This window comes from Mercenaria mercenaria, chromosome 12, assembly GCF_021730395.1.
Source record: "Mercenaria mercenaria strain notata chromosome 12, MADL_Memer_1, whole genome shotgun sequence".
Taxonomy (NCBI): Eukaryota; Metazoa; Mollusca; class Bivalvia; order Venerida; family Veneridae; genus Mercenaria; species Mercenaria mercenaria.
The window spans coordinates 49,018,617-49,042,594 of NC_069372.1; the positions used below are offsets into that span (position 1 = coordinate 49,018,617).

Here is a 23,978-nt window from a genome sequence, read left to right on the forward strand (position 1 = left end):
AAAATTATTGTTAACAACGCCTCTGAAAAGTGAGTACCTCTCTACAACAACATCTGAGTAGTAAGCAAATCTGGCTATATAGACATCTCTGAAATACAAACACCTTTCTTTGACATACGGGTGAACACTAAACACCTCTTTTACGACACCACTGAAAGCTAAAACTTTTTCAACATTTAATGCAGATGCTTTACTAGAAATAATTCTTGGTAAACCACTCTAGATCAAGAGAGGTTACCTTGTTTGCGGATGGCCACTTTTGAATCATTTGCCAATTATCTGTTGGTGTGAGCCTTATTATTGAGTCAGATTCACTCATGCATGATTCTGCCAGATTTGTTGGCAGATTCAGATCAGTTATGCTTCTAAAATAAAACTTACATATTTTTCACTGTTGGTATAAATTTTGCAATGAAACTGCTCAGGGAGGAAACTTCTGATTTGAGAACGTTTAAGTCAAAATATCGTATGAATTTACCAAGATTCTTGAAAGCGAGAACAGGAGATCTTCAGTACATGAAAACCAGATTCGGTTTACCTCAATCCATAATCGTGACATTATGTCTGAACTGACAAATAATAAAAACGGAAAAAAATGAACAGTGAATTCTGACTGAAACATGATCGCAACAACCTTTAAAGGGCAATTGCAGACATTGTCTGAGATGCACTGATATTAGTAATTGTGGTTGATCTGTTTAGGAGGACAAGGTATCGGTAAAGAACCTGTCATTTAGAAGAGTGTAGATGTAGTAACCAGACAGTCTGATTGTGATAATAATAATTCACTAGTCAGACAAACTGTTTGGCCTGGTGATCCTAGAAATAGTTCTCAGGAAGGAAGAAACATTCTTGATCAATATAGAAGTCTAGACGGATTGAACTATAGTACATTTTTTCTTGACCCGTGTTTGTCTTGACAAACGAACTGGCAATAAGAGAATAGGATCATTTTAAGAATCATGAGGGGGTTTATGAGTCGGTAAATTCAATTTTATCATTTGTTTGAGTCAAAATCTTTAATTTACCAGGCATTCTCATAAAAGTGGATTTAGATAAACCGGTATATATTTGGTTTTTTTGATGTGTATATTTGCTGAAAGTCGCCATCTGGAATGGATTGAACATGTTAATTTCCAGTTGAGCGCAATAAAGAGGTCATATTTTCTGCCAACAGCAATGGACATTGTCTAGTCTATGCGTGTACTGCTCGAAACAGTATCAGTTTAAATAAGTAATCGCTAAGAACTGAACACTTGTCAGGGAATTGGGTGCAGTCAGGCTTTGAACCCATATCACTAGCATTGTAGTTCAACCTCTATCGCACTGTGCCACTGATTATCTTTATAAAAATTTGTAAATGTTTCAGAAAAAAAATATGTCCTTAGCTTTAGTTTTATGGCCCAGAAGAAAAAAACACCTACCTTTATAATTATAAATGAGAACATTATGCTATTTTTTATTGCTTGGAATTGATAATTGACCTACTTTTCTTCTCCTTTTTTTGCAGAAAGTTTTCCTGATAACTTAATTTTCTGCTCATGTGATAGATTGTGCACTGTGTAATTAGGACATCTTTCAAAAAATGACTGAAAAATGTATTGAGGCAGAATGTGATTCTGCTTGTTTCAAGATTTTGTGTTGGGGGAATCAGTAACTTTCCTGATAATTGTTATAAATCGAAGTAGGAAATGCAGTTTACAAAATTATCTGTCAGACAAGTCATTAAATGGTCGTTGCATTGATAATTGACTCGATAGTTCTAATTTTAGGTTTTCAGTTTAACAGCTGAGTGAGCTGGCCCATAATTTTCTGTTCCATTGTATTAGCCTGGACTTCTAGCTTGGGTAGAGCAGAGATTCTTGTTCTGAGAGGTCACAAGTTCAATCTCATGAGAGAGGTGTAAGCTATATTCTTTGTGACGATTTGGCAGAAGTTGATGTGTCTGATTCATGTGTGGAAGTTGTTCAGCATTCTTGCACTGATCTGTTTAGTTCTGGTACAGAACCCAGGAACACTGGTGAAGTTAACTGAACACCATTTAACATAACTGAAATATTGTTGTAAAACTCAAACAAACAAACATTTCATGTAATTGATGCTGAGTCAGCGGATTTTACACTTTCTACTTAAAAATGATCAGTTTGGCACAAATAGAACATATTTCACATCTGATCATCATTCTGAAATTTCTGGTGTTAAAATCGCCAAGATTTTGAGAGTTGATAGCAAAACTGTTTCATGTCTAAATTAATGCAACAAGAGATGCAGTAGTTTTGCAAATAACTTACAAGTTTGCAGTGTGCACCTGCAGTAGACTGTACAAATTAATTATCATCATTTCTAACATGTTCTATGGGAATGTTTTATATGATACATCAAACAAACAGTATCTTCTGTAAGATAAGCCCATGCTTTTTGAAGCAGAAAGATGGCTATGATTTTCTTGTAATTTGATGGATCTTTAATTTCACATTCTCTGGCCTATTAACTGACTTTTGAAAGAAGATCCGGCAATTAGAATTATAACATGCTATACAAATGTACCCCTAAAAAAAAAAAAAAGATAGGGAAAAGCTGCATTTTGGTTCAGTCAGCCCGATGCCTAATCTGGCAAACAACTACGTAACATTTCTTAAACTTTTTCTTAATTCTATTTATTGGCTTTGACCATCTCGTCAAAATTTTCTCTAAGCTCCTATAATATAAGTATGTTTTGAGGAGAAAAATTTATATCAAATTAGAATAGCTTCCTGAGTTACCGCCTCTGATCAAAACATAGGAACTACCTAATGCCAGTTACTGTTAGAGAGAGTCATAGACTTTCATAATAGTGGCTGTGAGTTTGATACTAGGGCCGAGGCAAATGTTGTAATTAAGATTTTACAGAGGGCAAGGTGTTAAAAGTCGTTGGTCGACCTTTATGTCATGTTGGGAAAATGAGATATTATTTGTAAATGTAGAGTTTCCTCTGCCACAGTGGAGAAGTTGTGAAATTGTAAATGAAGAAGTTCTCCACCATTATGTCATGCGGAGAAGTTGTCATATTACTTGTAAATGAAGAAATTCCTGCACCTCTGTGTCCTGTGGAAAAAAATGTGATATTGCTTGTAAATGTAGGTTATCCTCTGTTTCTGTATCATGTGGAGAAGCAGTCATATTACTTGTTAATAAATAAGTTCCTCCACCACAGTGTGAGGCCCCCTCTCCCCATACAAACCTGATTAATGGCATAATGCATCTTATCGGCGACATCTTTGTCTAGACTGGTTCCCCCCAGTCAAATATTTCTGGATTCAGGCCTGGGTAAGAATATTGCTCTTTTTGCACAATTTTTAGCTCATCTGATTTTTTGAAAAAAAAAAATGATGAGTTATTGTCATCACTTGAGCGGTTGTCGGCGTCGGCGTTGCCTGGTTAAGTTTTATGTTTAGGTCAGCTTTTCTCCTAAACTATCAAAGCTATTGCTTTGAAACTTGGAATACTTGTTCACCATCATAAGCTGACCCTGTATAGCAAGAAACATAACTCCATCTTGATTTTTGCAAGATTTATGGCCCCTTTTGTACTTAGAAAATATCAGATTTCTTGGTTAAGTTTTATGTTTAGGTCAACTTTTCTCCTAAACTATCAAAGCTATTGCTTTGAAACTTGGAATACTTGTTCACCATCATAAGCAGACCCTGTACATCAAGAAACATAACTCCATCTTGCTTTTTGCTAGAATTATTGCCCCTTTTGGACTTAGAAAATCAGTTTTCTTGGTTAAGTTTTATGTTTAGGTCAGCTTTTATCCTAAACTATCAAAGCTATTGCTTTAAAACTTGCAACACTTGTTCACCATCATAAGCTGACTCTGTACAGCAAGAAACATAACTCCATCCTGCTTTTTGCAAGATTTATGGCCCCTTTTGGACTTAGAAAATATCGGATTTCTTGGTTAAGTTTTATGTTTAGGTCAACTTTTTCTCTTAAACTATCAAAGCTATTGCTTTGAAACTTGCAACACTTGTTCACCATCATAAGCTGACCCAGTACAGCAAGCAACATAACTCCATCCTGCTTTTTGCAATAATTATTGCCCCTTTTGGACTTAGAAAATCATTTTCTTGGTTGAGTATTATGTTTAAGTCAACTTTTCTCATAAACTATCAAAGCTATTGCTTTAAAACTTGCAACAGTTTTTCACCATCATAAGTGGACACTGTACATCAAGAAACATAAGTCTATCCTGCTTTTTGCAAGAATGATGGCCCTTTTTAGACTTAGAAAATCATGGGTAGGACAATATTTCTATTATACAAAAAAAATCAGATGAGCGTCAGCACCCGCAAGGCGGTGCTCTTGTTAAATATTGGATCTCTGATTTAGAACTGTCAAAAAAGTAATTACAGATTATGAAAACTTGAATTGTTTTACTTTTCAGGTTTAAAATATTTACATTCTGCACGAGTCATACATCGAGACATCAAGCCAGGGAATCTTCTAGTCAATAGTAACTGTGTTTTAAAAGTGAGTAGCCCGCACCTTGTTCTTTATGTAACTGATACGTAAATAACCAGTTGTGACGTTGTTTTTTTTCTCCATAATTATCACTTGTATGGTAATTTTCCAAATATAGCGTTGCCAAAAGAGTAGGTGTTCTCGCTAAATCATTCGTAACAGTTATTAATATTTGTAGTTCATATCTTCTTTTGGTAATGTAGGATGGTATGTTACTTAACAAGTTGTATAACAAAAAAGAACAGGTGATAATTTGCATGTTCATAATTTCATATATCTCTAAGGTACAAAGAGATTGCTAATTTAATTTCAGAGGTGTCAACATGGTCACTATAGCCTGGCTGCATGGTTACTTTTTTAGCTCGACTATACGAAGTATAGGGAGAGCTATCCTACTCGCCACGGCGTCGGCGTCTTTCCGCGTCCCCACCTTGGTTAAAGTTTTGGTGCACTTTCTCTTTTTTCAACTTATCTCTGTAATTACTGAATGGATTTGATTCAAACTTGAAATACTTATCCCTCATCATCAACCACATCATCTGACATTAGGGCCATAACTCTGGCACAAATATTTCATGAATTTCCCCCCCTTTTCACTTAGATTTTCAGGTTAAGGTTTTGATGCACTTTCACTCTATCTCTGTTATTACTGAATGGATTTGATTCAAACTTAAAATAGTTGTTCAACATCATCACCCACATCATATGACACAAGGTGCATAACTCTGGCACCATTTTTTCATGAGTTATTCCCCCTTTTTACTTAGAATTTCAGGTTAAAGTTTTGATGCACTTTCACTCTACCTCTGTTATTACTGAATGGATTTGATTCAAACTTAAAATAGTTGTTCAGCATCTTCACCCACATCATATGACACAAGATTCATAACTCTGGCACATTTATTCATGAATTATTCCCCTTTTTACTTAGAATTTCAGGTTAAAGTTTTGATGCACTTTCACTCTATCTCTGTTTTTACTGAATGGATCTGATTCAAACTTAAACAATTGTTCACATCATTACCCTTATCGTATGACACAAGGTGCATATCTCTGGGACCAATCTTTCATGAATTATTTCCCTTTTTACTTGAATTTTTAAGTTGATGCACTTTCACTGTCTCTGTTATTACTGAATGGATTGATTCAACTTAAATAGTTTTCAACATCATCACCCACCATATGACACAAGGGCATAACTCTGCACCAACATTAATAAATTATGCCCTTTTTGTTTAGGATATACTGTATAGTGTTTTGATACATTTATTTTTACCTCTCTTATTACTTAAGTGATAGACATTGACTCAGTATTTAATATTTATCCACATTGGCATACTCAGTGACACTTATTTTAGATGTGCCTTTATATCCATCTTCTATGTCTCCTTACCTCTTTTTTAGCTTTGATTTTTGAAAAATGATGGTTATTTCATCACTTGAGCGTTTCTCGTGGCGTCTGCGTCGGTTGCCTGTTAAGTTTAGTGTTAAGTCAGCTTTATCCAAACTATCAAAGCTATTGCTTGAACTTGGAACTTGTTCACATATAACTGACCATTTAGCAAGAATACTCCATCTTGTTTTGCAAGTTTATGGCCCTTTTGTACTTAGAAAATATCAGATTTCTTGGTTAGTTTTATGTTTAGGTCACTTTCTCCAAATATCAAGTATTCTTTGAACTGGAATACTTGTTCCTCTAAGCAGACCCTGTACATCAGAAACATAACTCCATCTTGATTGCAAGATTATTGCCCTTTTGGATTAGAAATTTCTTGTTAATTTTATGTTAGGTCAGCTTTTTCTAAATATAAGCTATGCTTAACTTGCAACACTTGTTCACATCATAAGCTGACCGTACAGCAGAAACAACTCCATCCTGCTTTTGCAAGATTTATGGCCCCTTTTGGATTAGAAATATCAATTTCTTGGTTAAGTTTTATGTTTGTCAACTTTCTCTAAACTACAAAGCTATTGTTTGAAACTGCACACTTTTCACCATCATAAGCTGACCCTGTACAGCAAGCAACATAACTCCATCCTGCTTTGCAATAATTATTGCCCTTTGGATTAGAAAATCATTTTCTTGTATATTATGTTAAGGCAACTTTTCTCATAACTATCAAAGCTATTGCTTAAATTGCAACAGTTTTTCACATCATAAGTGACACTGTACATCAAGAAACATAACTCTATCCTGCTTTGCAAATGAGGCCCTTTTAGACTTAGAAAATCATGGGTAGGACAATATTTCTATTATACAAAAAAAAATCAGATGAGCGTCAGCACCCGCAAGGCGGTGCTCTTGTTTAATACTGCAATCCTTTTTATAAGTAAATTTTAGCCTGTAAAGTAGCACATTTTATCTGATGGCTAAATTTATCTGTTCTTGTTTTAACTTATTCTAATATTTTGAAGCTAAATGGAAGGTCATTTTGAAGTTCACTGACAGTTTTCTAATTTTGGTTTTTGGAAAAATTCTTTTGAGTAGAAGCGGTCGTGAACCCAGTTCCCAAGCATTTTCTCATTTTTTTTCTGCCCCTTCCCCCACCCACCAAAGGAAACCCCTGTTTAACTCATTCCTTATATTGAAAAGAATATATAAATATTTCTGTGTTCAAAAGACACAGTTAATTATTAGAGTAAAGGTGCTAACATACATTCAATAATGAATCTGCTGTCATCTAACAAGGAATGTCTTCAGGTGAAAAATATGTCTCTGAGACATTTTAATTTTGATTTTATAGATTGAAAGAACAGTTACCTGTAAGTGTTTCTTCAACTTCTCAACTGTCTCATAATGAGAATATGTATATCCACAGAGACCTTTCTTTTAGAATAACACCTGTTTGCTGTTACAAAGCAGAAATACACAGTCATGTACTGTGTAAAAATGGGTTTAATCTTTTATTAAAAAAGGACATCAAAAATAATTTTTTTTGGATTCATGCCTTATCTAATGATATTGCAGATATGTGATTTTGGTTTGGCACGTGTAGAGGAACCAGATGAGTCCGTACACATGACACAAGAGGTTGTAACACAATATTATCGTCCACCCGAAATCCTTATGGGGACCAAACACTACACCTCCAGTATAGATATCTGGTCCGTTGGCTGTATTTTCGCCGAACTGTTAGGCCGTAGAATTCTATTTCAAGCTCAAACACCCATTCAACAGGTAGGTAACTTTTAATGAGGTAATTATGTTTACTGTAGAATTATTTTGCTATATTCATGCACCCACCATTAAATAACTGTAGGGAGCATTTAGTGTTACCCTGTGACATGTCCATGTGTCTGTTTATCCATGCACAAAAGCATGTCCTGCCTATAACCCTGTTGTGCATTGTTGAATTTTAAAATTACACGGCACAAATAGCATTGTGATGTGTTGCATGCCCTCTTAGGAAAGAGGTCTGAGATTTATATTTATTTTACACTTAAGTGACTTGCTGAAATAGAAGTAAATATAGGAAGGAAATGCAGAAGTTGTGATGATAATTGCTTAAACCACTTAGATTGTTTTAGACAGTTTTTATGTAGCTTCAGTAAAGTTGAAATATTCCCAAAAAAATGGTGTAGTGAAGTATATAATCCTATGTTTCAGTTGGATCTCATTATTGAACTCCTTGGTTCACCGAGCCTCGAAGAAATGCGATCAGCATGCGAGGGAGCAAAGACTCATGTTTTACGTAGCGCACACCGACCACCATCATTAGCAGCCTTGTATACACTGTCTAGCCAAGCAACACATGAAGCAGTTCATCTACTATGTAGAATGCTCGTCTTTGATCCAGTAAGTACTTAAAATTTTGATTTCAGGGTTTCTCATCCAGGAATTTGGAAGAGACCTTGGCCTTTGATATAATGTAAAAAAAAATATAAATAGATTTATAATAAAGCTTCAAAAAAATCTTGATTTGACATATTGAAGCTATGTTTTTTTTTTGTGCCATTTTCAAGATTTTATTTATGTAATATATTGTTATATATACTTGTGTTACAGGATAAAAGAATCACAGCGGCGGACGCATTAGCACACCCATATTTAGACGAGGGACGGCTACGTTACCATTCCTGTATGTGCACATGTTGCCATAACGTTGGTGGGGTACGACATTACACCAGCGATTTTGAACCAATATGCAAAGAACCATTTAGATACGACTTTGAAGATGATCTTACCTCAGTCTTCAAAGTGAAAGGTAAAGTGTAAATTCTCCTGGTTAAAATGGGTCTTTTTAAAAATGGCTACAGAATTTTTTTTACATTTAGAATTTACCACTGTTAGTATTTGACTGTGTTAATTGGATGGGGTAGTTATTTTGAAACTGTATACCAAAAAGAAATTAGTCCATACTGTTTTAAAGATGATAGTACACTAGTCTTCAAAGAAGTCCATACTGTTTTAAAGATGATTTTACACTAGTCTTCAAAGAAGTCCATACTGTTTTAAAGATGATTGTACGCTAGTCTTCAAAGAAGTCCATACTGTTTTAAAGATGATTGTACACTAGTCTTCAAAGAAGTCCATACTGTTTTAAAGATGATTGTACACTAGTCTTCAAAGAAGTCCATACTGTTTTAAAGATGATAGTACCCTAGTCTTCAAAGACAAACTTCATTGTGAATCGGACATAAACTGCAAGAAGTTGGAAATTTTGATATGCCAGAAAAAAAACTTAAAATTTTGGGAACATGTATAAAGCAGCGTCGGTTTTAAAAAAAATGTGTTTTTTGGATAGTGCATGTTTTTTTCCTTAAATGTAGGATGATAGATGAAAAGTTTTATGAAAAAATGTGGAATCATCTTATTTTGTGTTTTAGGTGTAAATGGCTATATTGTGAGAATATGACTTCATTGATTTCCGCTTTTGAACATGAAATAAATGGGAGTTTTACTTCTTTGTCTGGATTTAATTTTGAGAATAAATTCACTCACTAAAAATTTGTCCCCTACAAGTATTAATGATTTCAAACTATGATTTCACCATTGGTAATAATTTTTATGAACCATTTCAATAGTTTTGTTTGTACTGTTCTTAAAAGTTCTGTCTTTCTTTTTCAGAAAAGCTACACAAGTATATACTAGAACAGCAAAAAGGAAATAGTCGCGTGCCTCTATGCCTTAATCCAAGCTCCATATCATTCAAAAACTTTGCAAAGTAAGCATATATTTGTGCATATACTCAGTGGGGTACAAGATGTGTACAGAAATATTCAGAAAAATTAGAGTTGATGTATGGAGTAAGCTGTGTGTTAAGGAATAATTACATATATCTGTGGAATACACAGTGTGTGAATTCAGTTGAGATATTCTGTCAGTTAAGTCGCGTTATTACAAATTTTCGAATGAGACAGTTCATATGACGCTGGCTGTAATTTTAATATTCCTGGGAGAAAATGTCTGTTTCAGAGCAGCGCTTGTGTTATTAGAAGTTTTTCATGTTTGTTCAAGCTTTTATTTGCTTTCGATTTCGTATTATTTTTTCAAGTTTTCGTTAACACTAGTTTAATAATCTACTAATATGTGTTACATTTTGTGATGCTATTTTAAGCCTTTTAAGGTAATAAAAGCCAGATTTAATGAAGTTTATACCACAGAAAAGAAAATTATTTTGCACGATTTATGTCAAAATTCAAGTCTGTTCATGCCAGTTTTCCTTTTTTTGGCTAAATAAGTCACCCTTACCCTGCTAAATGTCTATACTGAACTTGTCCATCTTCCAATATGGACAGTACCATTAACTGTAAAAAGGGGTGATTTCCAAAAAGATACTGACTGAATGGCGAACAGTGCAGACCTTCTTCAGACTGCATGGATGTGCAGGCTGATCTTGGTCTGCACTGGTGGCAGAGGCAGAAACACTTGCCGCCAGCAGGCTAAAGGTTAACTTGTATAAGGGCTGTAAATGTTCAGATTCCTTATTTGAAATAATGCTTAATCACCTTTGAGCTGGTTAAAATTAATAAATTTAAGGAGCAAAGTGAAAGGGGGTTGTTTTAAAGTTAATCATCTCGGATCGTGTTTCAGATTCCTTTATTTTGTGTCGTATAAATTTTATTCAAGATAAGTTGTATAATCTTGTGTTTTAAAACACAGTCTTGAATCATTTTAGAAAAAATAACCCTTTCGTTCAGTCTAGTTTTAAGTAATAGTCTGGCTTTTCCCAGTTCACTGAATACTGGAATGCATTGAGTTTTGTCATGGGCGCATGGATTTTAATTTTTATTTTCTTTGCATTTTTGCAGCTCTCAGGTTGCCCAACCCTCAGAACTGCCTCCTTCACCGCATGTGTGGGAATGACGCACGTGATCTCCAAACACTGCCAAATATTTATACAAGTTGTGTTTCTGTGAAGAACGTGTATGACTCCGCAATTCTGACGTATGGAAGTTAAGATGTCTGAAGTCTTAGTGTTATATACAAACATGTGGACCAAAATATAATCAAATCAGGCAGCCTAGTCGCCAGTATCAAGCTCATTATTGGGTATGAAAGGAAGACATTTCGACGATAGAGAACATTGGACAGGTGCATTTTGGGATATGTGAAAATGGACACTCAAAAAATATTCCAACCACAGACATTCTTCTGAGCTGTGAAGAACCAAAAATTTGAATATGTGGATTTTTTGCCTTTTTTATTTGAAGATGTATGTTTTATACAATGTGTGCTATGGTGTTTTTATTTTTCAAAGCTTCGAGATTTCTTTCATGCAGTGTCATGTAGTATAATAGCATATAAACAGAAAGATTTCTTAGTTTTAGTGATTTTGTATTACTAACAGTAGACGAAGATTTCTTATACTAAATGGTGCTTTCTACGTCGTAGATCAAATGAAATTCCGTTACTTTGGTTTTCTTTTGATTAGGTTTGGTAAAGTGAAAAAAAAAATGTATAAAAGAAATTCCTTGTACGTGATAGTACACACATCCCTAAGGTGATATATATATCATGGTATGTAGCATGATTTTCAAAAAACACATTTTAAGGTTACATACCTAGATGTTAAACTTAAAATGGAAAAAAAAGACAACGGTGAAATTAGTCTAGGATTCAGTATGTGTGTAGTCCTGCATTTTACGTCACAATTTATATGTATCTCACCTCTTTGATCTCACACTATTATGTGTCCATTTGTGTCAGTAGAATGTGTTTACACATATGTATGCCATGTTGTCGTGTAAGAGGCAAGTTTTTTCTATTTTTAAATGAGAACACATACACGTAAGGATAGCAGACAGTTCCTGTATGATGTTATAACAGCACACACAAAAATGTCATATAGATAAGATCAAGGGAGATAATTGTTTTTAGAAAACTGCTAACTGCAAAAAAATGTATTACTATTTATTTATTCTGGGGTAACTGCTGTGGATATAAATTTGATAGTGTTGGAATAGTTACGGGGATAGATTAAGTACGGCATTAAATATCAAATACAAGAAATTATAGTATGACCATAGATGCATTTTGTTAATATCTGCCGATTTATAACATAGGTGTACACAACCTTAAAGGAGCGAGTGAGAGCTTAAAAAGCACAAACAGTTGTTATGATCCTTGAACTAATGTCTTGTTTTAATTATGAATTGTAATATACATCTTTTAATATGGTTATTGTGGAAAACTTGAGAAATAAGATGTATGAATTAAATGATTTCAGTAAGGAAAGAAATACATTTTGAATGTATAGTTATATATGAAATGTGTGATGTATTTATTTAAGCCAAGCTGTATTGAAATTGCTAAAAGCTGTTAAAAATGCACGAAAATATCATGACAATCTTCGGACATATTGTAATGTTTAACTCAGGGTAACCAAAAGTTTGCAAATGAAATTGCTACAAAAATATATTTCCATGTGTGTACATTTGGTAAAATTGGTGTATTTATGCCGAGATGTGAGATTTTAAGTAATGCCACAGAGAATAGGAAAATATAGTTAGGTGAACATTATTTCGTTAAACATTGTAATAATTGTTTTGAAGAAAAATGAAAATCTGTGATTCTTAAAAGTTAGGGTTTTAAGTTAAAATGTAACTTCTTGAATGATGTGAAGTTAAGAGGTGTTGTTTAAGAGAAATGAAATACTTAGCTTGCCAGGCTATTTAGGATTTTTCTTTCGGTAAACCAGAAAGATAGGTCAGTAAATAGTGCCATAGTTTGTACATAGAAATGAGTTCTGGTATTTTGCAATATTTCTCTCTTTTTATGATGTATGGAAAGTTTCCTTGAAAGAAATTCTGTTTTTTCCATGGACTTTTATTTTGGGTGCCTAATCATGATACTGATTCGAATGTTATTTTTTGGAAGAGATGAAATATGATTGCCTTTGAGAGCATAGCAGTTCAAGAAAGTTGATACTTGGAGATGACCTTGCTGTTGATTTTGAAATGTGCAAATAAGTAAAGAAAAAGCATGGTAGTTTGACGACTTTGATATAAAGAACATTGTAAATTTGAAATATTTCATTTTATATATGAATTTATGAATCAGATGATGAAAAAATTAACAAGTTATTAGTTGATTTAGAATGGAAAGAGGATTAATTTTTCAATCGCTTCCAATTTTCCTGTGATAGATCTTTATTTAGCTGGGGTAAATAAAAAGTTGAAGATTTCACCTGTATATGGCATATTTTCATGACTGGATGAGCCCTGGAGAATGAAATGCTGTTTTTAGATGTTGGCTTTGCAGATTAAAGTTCCTGTACTATTTTGCTTGGGGTTGGTTTTGTGAAGGGACAGTTTTCTATATTTAACAGTGTGTTTTCTATATATTGTGAATGAATTTCGTCATCGTTGTGTTTATATTTGCAATAAAATAGGCTTATTTGTCTCTAATTTATTAACAGAATGGTGCATTTTCATACACAAAGTGTAGTTCATTTCTCAACGGATAGAAGAATGAGTGTTTACATATGCTGAACTTTTCTCCTTGTGAAGAATGTTTTTCATTGTGAAGAATGTGTTTTTATGAAAACATTTATCATTGTGAAGCACATTTTTCATTGTGAAGAAAGTTTTTCTTTGTGAAGAATTGTGAAAACATTTATCATTGTGAAGCACATTTTTCATTGTGAAGAAAGTTTTTAATCTTTAAAAAGAAATCAAAAGTAGTGGCTCAACCACACACTGTCATAAGTAATTGTATACCTGTACAAAAATGTTCCGAATGAATGGCAGGTCTTGTGTACAAGCTTTTGACAAAAATTGTCAGCATCAATTTTGATTTAACACTTTTTCCAAAGAAAAGGTCAATAATTGAAAATAGTTTTTGATAAAGAATACACACATAGTGAGTGTGTAAAAAGATTGTGTGTCAGATACACCCAAATTGGATGTTACCTTTGGCAGTCTCTTGTAATTTTAAATAAGATTTTTCCACAATTTTTTTTTTTTAACAATCAGTTGTCCAAAATTTTATACAGAATATCTGAAATATAATGCAAAATCGAATGTAGGAATAAACCAAAGATGCCAAATTCGAATCTCCGAATTTTTATGTAAATAACTTTAATTTGTGTTATATAAAATTGTTGCCATGAGATTTTGATTATTTATTCTTGTAAAATGGTACTGAAAATTGGTTGGTACGCAAGTTAAGACTGGTTTTAAAAGTATCTATATTTGCCTAGAATTGTCTAATTCACTGATCACATTGGCACTGACTGAAAATATCTTTAGTATTTCGGACATTATAGTCCCATTATGTGATGCAAACTTCTGACAGGAGTTTATATAGGTTACATGTATGTGGCCAGAACAGACCTCTTGGGTAGTACTAATAAATCTTTTGCTAGATAGCTAAATATGCTGCAGAATTCATTAATTTTGAATACCAGTTTATGCACTTAATTTTGAAGACCAATTCATATAGTTGATTTTGAATACCAATTCGTAATATCTGTTCATATAGCTGATTTTGAGTACTAATTCATAGGTTCTTCAGGACCTATCTTTTTCTCCTCATTATCTGTTCTAATAGTAAAACTCTTCTATGTTAAGCGTAAAAAAATCTTTCATATGTTTGTTCTGAAGTTAGTACTAAAAGACATTTTTAGAGCTTATGTAATGAAATACATTTTTAGTCTCCATCTTCAGGATTTTATAACTGAAATTATTTTAGGGAATGTAGATATTTTTTAAACCAACTAACAGAGGTTTTAACTGTGCCAGTTTTTTGCTATAAACAGCCATTATATAGCTGCAATTATATCAGGTTCCAGCTGCTGCACAGCAATATGTAGAAAGTAATATGAAATTATTTTGTACATAGCTGGTGTAAATATACATAAAAATGGTAACAAATGTGTAATAGCTATTTTTGTACATATGGTGCATTTTTGCCTGTTTTCAAATCCAGGGGAGTGTCCCCTGGTGTTTTACTAAAATTATGGTTTAATATCTAAATTATGAATTAATTTATAAGTGTTACTTCTGCAGATTTTGGCTGTTTTCTGCAATAGCTAAGCTATTAATCTAAGTATTTGTCAGGGAACAATTTTTTTTTTTTTTTATTAGCCAAAGTACAAAAGCGGCTGTCCAAATAGATCAGGAACGTATATTAAAAAAAGGCAAAAGATCAGTTTGCCTTAAATTCGTTTGTTTAATATGAAAAGTGGTCAGTTTTAGTTTAGTTTTGTAGAAGTTTGTCTTTTGTATAAAGAATATATAATAAAGATTGTTTATTGTGCATATGAAGCATATAGATATAGTTAGAAGAGTTTCTATCAAAGACTTTGCAAGAGAAAGTTTATATGATATATTAAAGTTGTCCTTCACTGCTAGAGTACTCTTGTGTTCCGTAAAATGCTGAAATTTATATTTTTATATTTCCTAAAACTAGATATACATTCTGTTCTGTGGGTAATAAATGAAATAGATAAAATTGAAAAAAAAAAAAAAACAGATCATTTTAAGGTAGCAGAGCACTATTAAAGAAGGATGGACAATATCTGTTCCTTTATATATTCCCTGTATATCATTTTGAATTTCCTGTTGTAGAAAGCAATGTGCTCATATGAGCTATGTTAACAGCCAAAGAGTTCTGAAATATCACAAGAATAATAATCTTGTGTGCGGAATGTTAGTTGTCAATTGTCATGATCTGCAAACCTAAATCTTAGGAGATGAGAATGTTGCTTTGAAAAAATGTAGCTAAATTATCCAAGGAATAATAAATACAGTAAAAGATTGCAATGATAATCTTGTATCCATTATTTTTTTCAACAAAATTTGAACATTTTACAGACACTATACTCAAGCTTTGAAAGAAGAAAACCTGAAGAAATTGTACATAAGTATATATAGAGCTGCAGATAGCAGAGTATATTTGGGTGTGAGGTTTTTCATATATTCATTCATATCATTGTCTCATTATATTAGTTGTTTTAAGGCGGTACAACATATTTGTCCAAAAACTGACAAATTGTGTCCAACTGTTTCAGTAACAAACACTTTTCTTCTTGTCATAATCATTACACAGCTCATGTGAAAATGTATAGCCATGTACAGAGATGTTTAATTATTGTCATTCCAGATTTGTGTACATATTCTGTGATTTTTTTCCAAAGGAGTGTTCCTCTTTATGTCCATTTATCTTGTAGTCGAGTATGTGATTATTTATACGTGTACATGTAGAAATCGGTGTAGTTTTTCATTAGAGGGGAATTTTCCATTTTTGAACTTTCCTTTCATTTATTTATATCTGAAAGTTTTTTTTCCTTGTGTTTAGAGTTTTGGGAAGTTTTGCTTCAAGTTGCCTAATTTATTAAAGCTTTGTTGCAATAGGTGACCTCCTCGAAAAATTATTGAATTTGTATATAAAAAATGTCACAGTACCAGTGATTTATCAATGAGGTTACTGTTTGTGTTCAAAATTCAAAATTTCTTTGCCAAAGAAACATCTTCATTGCATGCGTTTGTTGTTTTGATGAAAATAACAAAGAAACCCAAACTATCCTAAAATAAAGATAAAAAAAAAACGATAAGTTTTTATGTGTGTCATCAAATTACTTTTTTTTTTTGTGTAAAAATATCAAGCATGATTTTCTGAAGAAGAAACAATGCAATTTTTTTTTTTAATGAAAGGGGTTCTAAAAATGTACTATTGCATGTTAGTGTGTATATTTTTCTCTTGTATTCATACTCATAGTCATTTCATATTATTCAGCACTTGTCGTTTTTTGCACAACCCTCTCAGGGTGAAAGTTTTTTCAGAACTTTGATTTCCACAATGCTTTTGCATTTTCTATTTGGTGTGTATATGTATTTATATGAGTTATATTTGTTAGTGGTGTGTCTCCTAAATTTGTACATATTGACGTTATATTTGGAGCCTAGAAATTTTGTTGTTTGCCCTAACTAATAGCCAGTGTCCCTTTTTTTTTTTTAGAAAAAAATGTCCATCTACCTTTTACAGTGCAATATTTTGGCAGTTTTAAAAATTATATACTCATTCATAAATGCAATGGACATAGTCTGTGAATTTATTTCAAATGAGTTGCAAACACATTATAAATGTGCCTAAATTTAAAAAAAAGAGATGTGTGTATAAATGTTTCACATTTGCTTAAAATTGCCATTTAGTTGTATTATGAAGGGTAGAACCAATATTGTATAATGGATTTTGTGCACTGATTCGTTAGTTCTTTTGATAGAGATTTACATATTAAATTTTAGAAAAAAATGAAATATTTGTACCTTTTCAAACTTTGAAGAGTTGATTTTTTTTCTCCCTGCAATTTTTTGCTGGTCAAAATGATAGCAAAATGAGCCGCACCATGAGAAAACCAACATAGTGGGTTTGCGACCAGCATGGATCAAGACCAGCCTGCGCATTAGCGCAGTCTGGTCAGGATCCATGCTGTTCGCTGTCAAAGCCTATTGCAATTAGAGAAACCGCTGTTGAAGCCTATTGCAATTAGAGAAACAGCGAACAGAATGGATCCTGACTAGACTGCACGGATGCGCAAGTTGGTTTTCTCATGGCGAGGCTCAAATAGATTTTATACTAAGTTCCCACTGGGAAGAAATGTTAACAGAAAACTTTGCTTTTATAGTAGACGATGGAAAATGGAATGTAGATTTTTATTTGAAACATTTTTATTTTTAATTATTTTTTTTCATACACAGGATTAAGTCTGTTTGAGTAAAGGTTTCTTGAAATTAATGATGATAAATTTGATTTTTAAGATTTATTTATATTATCATCTAAAGAACAAAAACAAGATAAAAATCAGAAAGATGAGTATGTAAGACATGTTAATGAGTGCTTCAGTAAATGTTAAAGGCATTGCACATTGCAGTATTTATTCCATTTGAAAACAATTCTTTTTTTTCTACTTTCAGTATTGTATTCTTGTTTTCTCCCTGCCACACACCGCCTTCACAACATTCTATTGTCAGTATTTAATAATATTCACATTAACACGCCATCATTCTAAACATGGTAAAGTTCACTTCTGAAAAAATGCACATCATGTATACTAGACCATGTAAGGGGTGAATGTGATATTGGAATAATGTTAGTTGATGTGTTACAACACGAACAAAGTTAAGTATTGTGAAGGTTATCCACAAAACAAAAGCATTTATCATATTCATCCATTTAGTAGAGTATCCATTTGACACATTTTGACATTTAATATGCAAATTACAGTTTTATATTGTAATAAAATATTTCATACTGTAATAAAATATTTCATACTGATTTATTTCTTTAATTCTTGTCACCTGTATAACTGGTGTGGTCCTCAGTATGAAGATTCAAGTTGCTGTTTGATCAGACAAACTTTATTTGGTAAACTTTGGCTTTATTTGGAAAATTTTCAGGATCCATATTTATTCTTTAGGTCTCAATGGGTGGTTGCAGGAATTTTCTGAACTTTTTTGGATTAATAAAGATATCTTCAGTATTATTGATTTTATGTTTTTCCATTTTTTTATTTTGAAAAATGCAAACTTTTTACAAGGAAAAGTAGCTTTTACGTTGACTAGGGTATCCTGATTATTTTTTTTACAGTCCATCAACAAATAAAGGCAACATTTAAATTTTAAAACTTAATGGTGTTCAAAATGGCTGAAATTTACTATGGAAACTGCCTTAAAATCTTTTTCAGAGAATGATTTGATCAAGATATTTAAAAAATTTAGTAAGTTCCTATTACCACCTTAAGATTTCTTCAGAGTGATGTATATTATTAATGGTGTTATGTTTAAAAAGATATCATGGAAAAATCTTGTTTTGGAAAAGATGGTTCAAATAGTAGTTTGAAAAGAGGCTATTGCTAATAAAGAAGTTACATACCATATATTCCCTAATTAACGCAATCCCACTAATAAACACCGATATCAGTACTTTCCAAAATAAAAATAAAAAGTTATTTTAGGTAAATGCCAGCACTATGGTTCTAAAAATGTTACAAATCATTCATTAGCAGTTGTATTCTTAGGTGTTTTTATATTGTGTTAATAAGGGAATATATGGTAACATACAGTGTAAGGATGGTTCTAACTAAACTGGGATAAAATTTGCTGCAGAAAACTTATTTACGGTCTTTGGAAACATATATCATACACATTCTATGTCTTATGATTGCAGTTAGTCTGTAACTTGCAAAAACAGATGTAATCTTAACACAACCGCTTTAAGAATAATTATCAATTGAATTTGTCAGGAAAAAACTGTTTGGTTTTTTTCCATTGCATTAAAGATATTTACACTCGAATGTGTCCTTGGGGCTTGTTCGAAGTTCAATTATGCACTTTTAATGCTAAAAATATGTTAGTATTTGTCATCGAGTAGACTTAACAGCATGTAGATTGAACGTGTTCAGATTTGGTGTCCTGTGACCTAATTACTAGCGCATGTTTAACATCTGATCATTTATACTTTTGTCTTTATGTAATCTATGAATATTTGCAATAAAAAAGACAAAACTATAGTTCTTGTGTCCTTGTTCTCTTTCTGAGCTGTTCCAGGCAACCCATTTATTTACGTGGCATGTCTTAAGCTTTTATGTATTTCGACGCATCGTAGGAATGACCTGGACCTGTAATTGTGTTAAATTAGAAATGGCTTTTGGAAAGAAAAAGTGGAAGTAACATCTGACCAGAACGCAAGGAGCTGTGTTGGTCTGTCTATCTATCGTCCGTAACTGTCTAACCCTTTACAGGGACGTAGACACTTTCGTGCGCGTCAAGCCACAAAGATTGTTAGTAGAAAATAAAGGAAAAATGGGCCAAAATAAAAGGGAAAGGAAAATTTGTTAGTGATTTAAAAGATAAAACGGGGTTGAAAAGCAAGTCTATTGTGGTGTGTTCAGTGTTGAAAACAGCGGCAGTGAACTGTTCAAGGGTTGGAAGAAAGGGAATGTCAGGTGCAAGATTATTCCATAGGGCTATAGTCCTGGGGAATATTGAGTATTTTGTAGTAGTCAGTGGTTAACCTGCAAGACAGCGGATGATAATGGCGTGATTGCCTAGTTAGAGGGATGAGATAATCTTCCATGAGGATTGCAACCAGCTCATTTGAGCTTTTATACATTAGAGAGTCCGGAGATCTAGCCTGCGCTATTTTAGACTGTATAGCGTGTCAGTGATCCTGGAGGTGCGACCAAAGTCGGACATAGCCCAACGCGCTGCTCGTCTTTGGACCGCTTCTATATGGTCTGTTTGGATTTGTGTGTATGGAGACCAGACTACTTCGGAACTATATTCCAGCTGTGGTCTGTGACCTTGAGCCATCTTCACTGAAAATTGAGCCGGCAGTTTTGCCAAGTTACTTAAAATCGTTCAAATGGGTAAAAAGATGAAGAGTGGGCAAGGTAAAGGTAAAGGTAAATTTTATTTATCGTCGCTTTGTGAAAGAATGAACGTAAGCTCTGTAGAGCTTTTGGGCGACCCTATTTTAAGAACAGTTAAAACCAATTATACCTTACCCCCAGCAATTTCCTGGTACCCATTTACAGCTGGATCGACTGAGGCAATCGTGATAAAGTGCCTTGCCCAAGGACACAACGCAATGGGAGTAGCCAGGAATCGAACCTGGGACATTCACCTCCGTAGAAAAGCGTCTTAGCCTTCTCGACCAATGCGTCCACTTATGGGCATAGAATAGTGCCAAGTTTCAGATTACCTGCATTTGCCATGAACCGATATTTTGCAATTTGTCTCATTGACAGGCATTTACGCTTCCTCGAATGGGAGCGGACCAAATCCCTACTTAATCTTAAATCACACCATACAAACTTGACCTTGAACCGACATCACTGAAAATTGTTTTCCACACGTCGTCTCACTATGCAAGGTTAACTGGGAGTAAAAAAGAAACAGAGCGGCGGACAGACAGACAGAAACAATACATTCTGCCACGTTGTAAGTCCGATTTTTTATGTTACTATAATATTCATCGCATTTTACATTTTTAAAAGGAACAAAGTGTTTGAGTAGACCCGTATATTTTCTGCGTTCAACACATTTTGTATTATATTATGTCATACAAAATTTAGATAGCGCCAAACTCATCGTCCACCAGTACAGCCACACAGTGATCTTACTAGACATGTAGAGGAAGCCTCCAGAACACAAAAAGCAGAGAGAAAAAACGTTTTAAATACATGCATGTCAGACTCTGTATGATAAGATAGTCTGATGTCCGTCTGTGAAACCGATACGCACGAAGCCATCTTTCACACGAAGAGCCAGTACTTGTCTCTTATTTAGGTGGGAGAAAATTCCAATGCCAGAACCGGGATTCGAACAGCCAAGCGTGTTACCACTAGGCCGCCGGGCAACTTTTTTCTCAGACTATCAGGTGTTCGGTTATTTTTTCATGCCGCTCCTGGCACTGTGTTGTCCAGCATACAAATATAGTTCTCTTTATAACCAGGAAGGTCTAATACGGCCCCCTATCAGTTGTTCCAGATATAACCCTCGCCTTCATCTGACAAAATCTATTTACGTTGTTTTTTTTTTTTTTTTTTGGCATCAATTCTATATTTTGTTCCTTTTAAGTACTTCGTGTTCGTTCATTTGTGTGTACCATATACCAGAGAAGTATAAAGATTCCTTTTATAAATAGCTCTTTGCATATACTTATAACGGCACTGTCGTTTGCCGAAGTCTGAATAAGGAAATGCCATCTGGGTGTGACACATCGCGTTGAACATTATGCCATGTTACTTTCAGTCCTATGTACACCATAATTGACAACAGATGTGCTAAAGAAAGTTACAATAAATTAATATAGGCCCCTAGATCTTGTATTTTTTTTTAAATTTCGGTCGCTCTGGACAAAAGTTACGAAGAGTAGATCTACTGGCTGGTACGATTTTCCCGTCACACGAATTTTCCTTAATTTCTGGTTAAATACATAATTACACCCCAGTTTTCCTGTCTCTGATTAGTTTTAAATTACGCCGTTTATGATATGACCAATTCTTTGGTCTCCAATGAGTTTTTTTTTAATTATTTCTTTATTCTTATAAAATTTTCAAGACATTTTAAATCTATACTGAAATACAAATCGCGAGGACTCTTCTAGAGTGGGGCGATTAATACTAAAGATGAGATGATGATGATGAAAAACGAAAGCTTTGATGATCCTGATTTTACACAACAAGAATATATATAAGGAAAATACGTTTGGCCATAAAACTGACATAATTAAACATTTCTTAAAATTTAAAAAAAAAAGGTCCTAGATCTATATCATATGATGCCAGGATATATGACACGGTCGCTTTATGAATGGTAAATATCACGCATTATAAATTCTAATTTACACCGGTTCAGGACAATGGACACGACGAAGGATGATGATCGTCAAAAAAATGATGCCGTCGCAAATAACAAGCCCCCAGAGAGTGACAATCCTCTTGTTAAGTCTGTTATACAAGATATGGAAGATCTGGATAAAGATTACATGGAATTAGAGGTGAGAGTAAAGAAAGAATTGACATCGTGAGTGGAACTATTTTCGGATACTTGTGTCTCGACCAAAACATTTTCTGTATAGCAGGTAGAATACACACAGTAATAAACAGACCATATATAAGTCAACATAACACCTGTCCAGTTATATACAATCTATAGAAATGGAGGAAGTGTCTTATCGGCACGATAGTTGTCACTGTTGTGTAGTGTGCCGATTATTCTTTCTTAATCAGGTCTAGGAAAGTGGAGTATTTACAGATTATCTGTAAATTTACAGATAATCTATAAATTCACAGATTTTCAATCTGTAAATTTACAGATTGTGTGTATGAAAACTGATGAAATTACATTTATCCTCAAAACCGCAGCTTGGAATTAATTGGTTTATTTACAGCATGCATAAATTAAGATCATTTGTTGGTTTCAGCCATTTTTGTTGACTTTGAGTTTTTGGCATTTTAAGAAAAATCAAAGTCAACAGAAATGACTGAAAGTTACAATTGACCTTTATTTATACATACCATAAGTAAATCAATTAATTTCAAGCTGCGATTTTGTGTCTGAATATAATGTTAGCAGTTTTCAAACACTTGATCTGTAAATTTACAGATTGAAAAATTTGTAAATTTATAGATTATCTGTAAATTTCCAGATAATCTGTAAATACTCCACTTTCCTAGACCTGTTAATTGCACAGTGGTCATGCTTATTAGTATCTTTATCCGTTAGTCCAACAAATTTGACGTGATCTTAGGAAATATTGAGATAATTTTTTCATATTGGCAATATCCCCACTCGCGTCAAACACTCGAAAGACCAAAATAGTGGAAGCACTTTTCGATGAAATTTTCATTCCTGCCAACGCTTTACATGCTATAGGTTTAAATGCCGATTATGTCACGAATTGGCCATGAATGCAAATAAAACTTACATGTATCGAAAGGGAATTCAGTTCCTCATTGATTTACTGTACACGATTATCATTTACCGTGTCTGCACGCCAATATGCACAAGCGATAAAACCAATAACTTTACACGACCTGTACTGTGATTTATCCTCCATTATTTTGGTCCTTCAGAGTTTTGACGTTTAGATTGCCCCGTCACAAATATAAAACAATCTGAATGGCGAATAATTTTGACTACTTTATCCGTATGATGGATGTTCGGAAGCATTTCTATTTTTGGCTTAAGATATATTGTAGTTAAACGTTCATTGTTGCCTATAACACTCACGAGAGGGGTTGGCAGTATCCAGAGATAGATAGATAAGTCTAGGGATCTTTCTACCATTTCAAACCTGGGGCCCATTCAATCGGGGAAAACTGGCGCATAAAACCTGAATACTTCTGTATGAAACTTTTTTCGGCATTGTATGTCACATTACAAATACAAGTCAATTTTTCTGTTTTTTTTTTTTTTTTGTCTCTTGACACTAAATTGCACAAAGAAAGTCACAAAAAACTCTAAGAAAAAGAAGGGTCAGTAAAACCTTCAGATTTCGGTGAGCCAGTACCAGCTTCACTTGT

At 33.5% G+C, this 23,978-nt stretch overlaps 2 protein-coding genes across 2 annotated transcripts in view; both read left to right on the forward strand.

Moving 5' to 3' along the window:
* LOC128547380 (serine/threonine-protein kinase NLK-like) overlaps positions 1-19,457 on the forward strand; it is a 41,540-nt gene extending 22,083 nt beyond the window's left edge. The window contains exons 5-10 of the mRNA XM_053519986.1: positions 4,427-4,512; positions 7,472-7,681; positions 8,111-8,299; positions 8,510-8,708; positions 9,572-9,668; positions 10,756-19,457. Of these exons, the coding sequence (XP_053375961.1) occupies positions 4,427-4,512; positions 7,472-7,681; positions 8,111-8,299; positions 8,510-8,708; positions 9,572-9,668; positions 10,756-10,810 (836 nt within the window). The 3' untranslated portion in view covers positions 10,811-19,457. The remainder of the gene's footprint in view (positions 1-4,426; positions 4,513-7,471; positions 7,682-8,110; positions 8,300-8,509; positions 8,709-9,571; positions 9,669-10,755) is intronic.
* A 1,300-nt stretch (positions 19,458-20,757) lies between these two features.
* LOC128547381 (ion channel TACAN-like) overlaps positions 20,758-23,978 on the forward strand; it is a 33,751-nt gene continuing 30,530 nt past the window's right edge. Inside the window, exons 1-2 of the mRNA XM_053519987.1 lie at positions 20,758-20,889; positions 22,309-22,450. Coding sequence (XP_053375962.1) covers positions 22,313-22,450 — 138 coding nt within the window. The 5' untranslated portion in view covers positions 20,758-20,889; positions 22,309-22,312. The remainder of the gene's footprint in view (positions 20,890-22,308; positions 22,451-23,978) is intronic.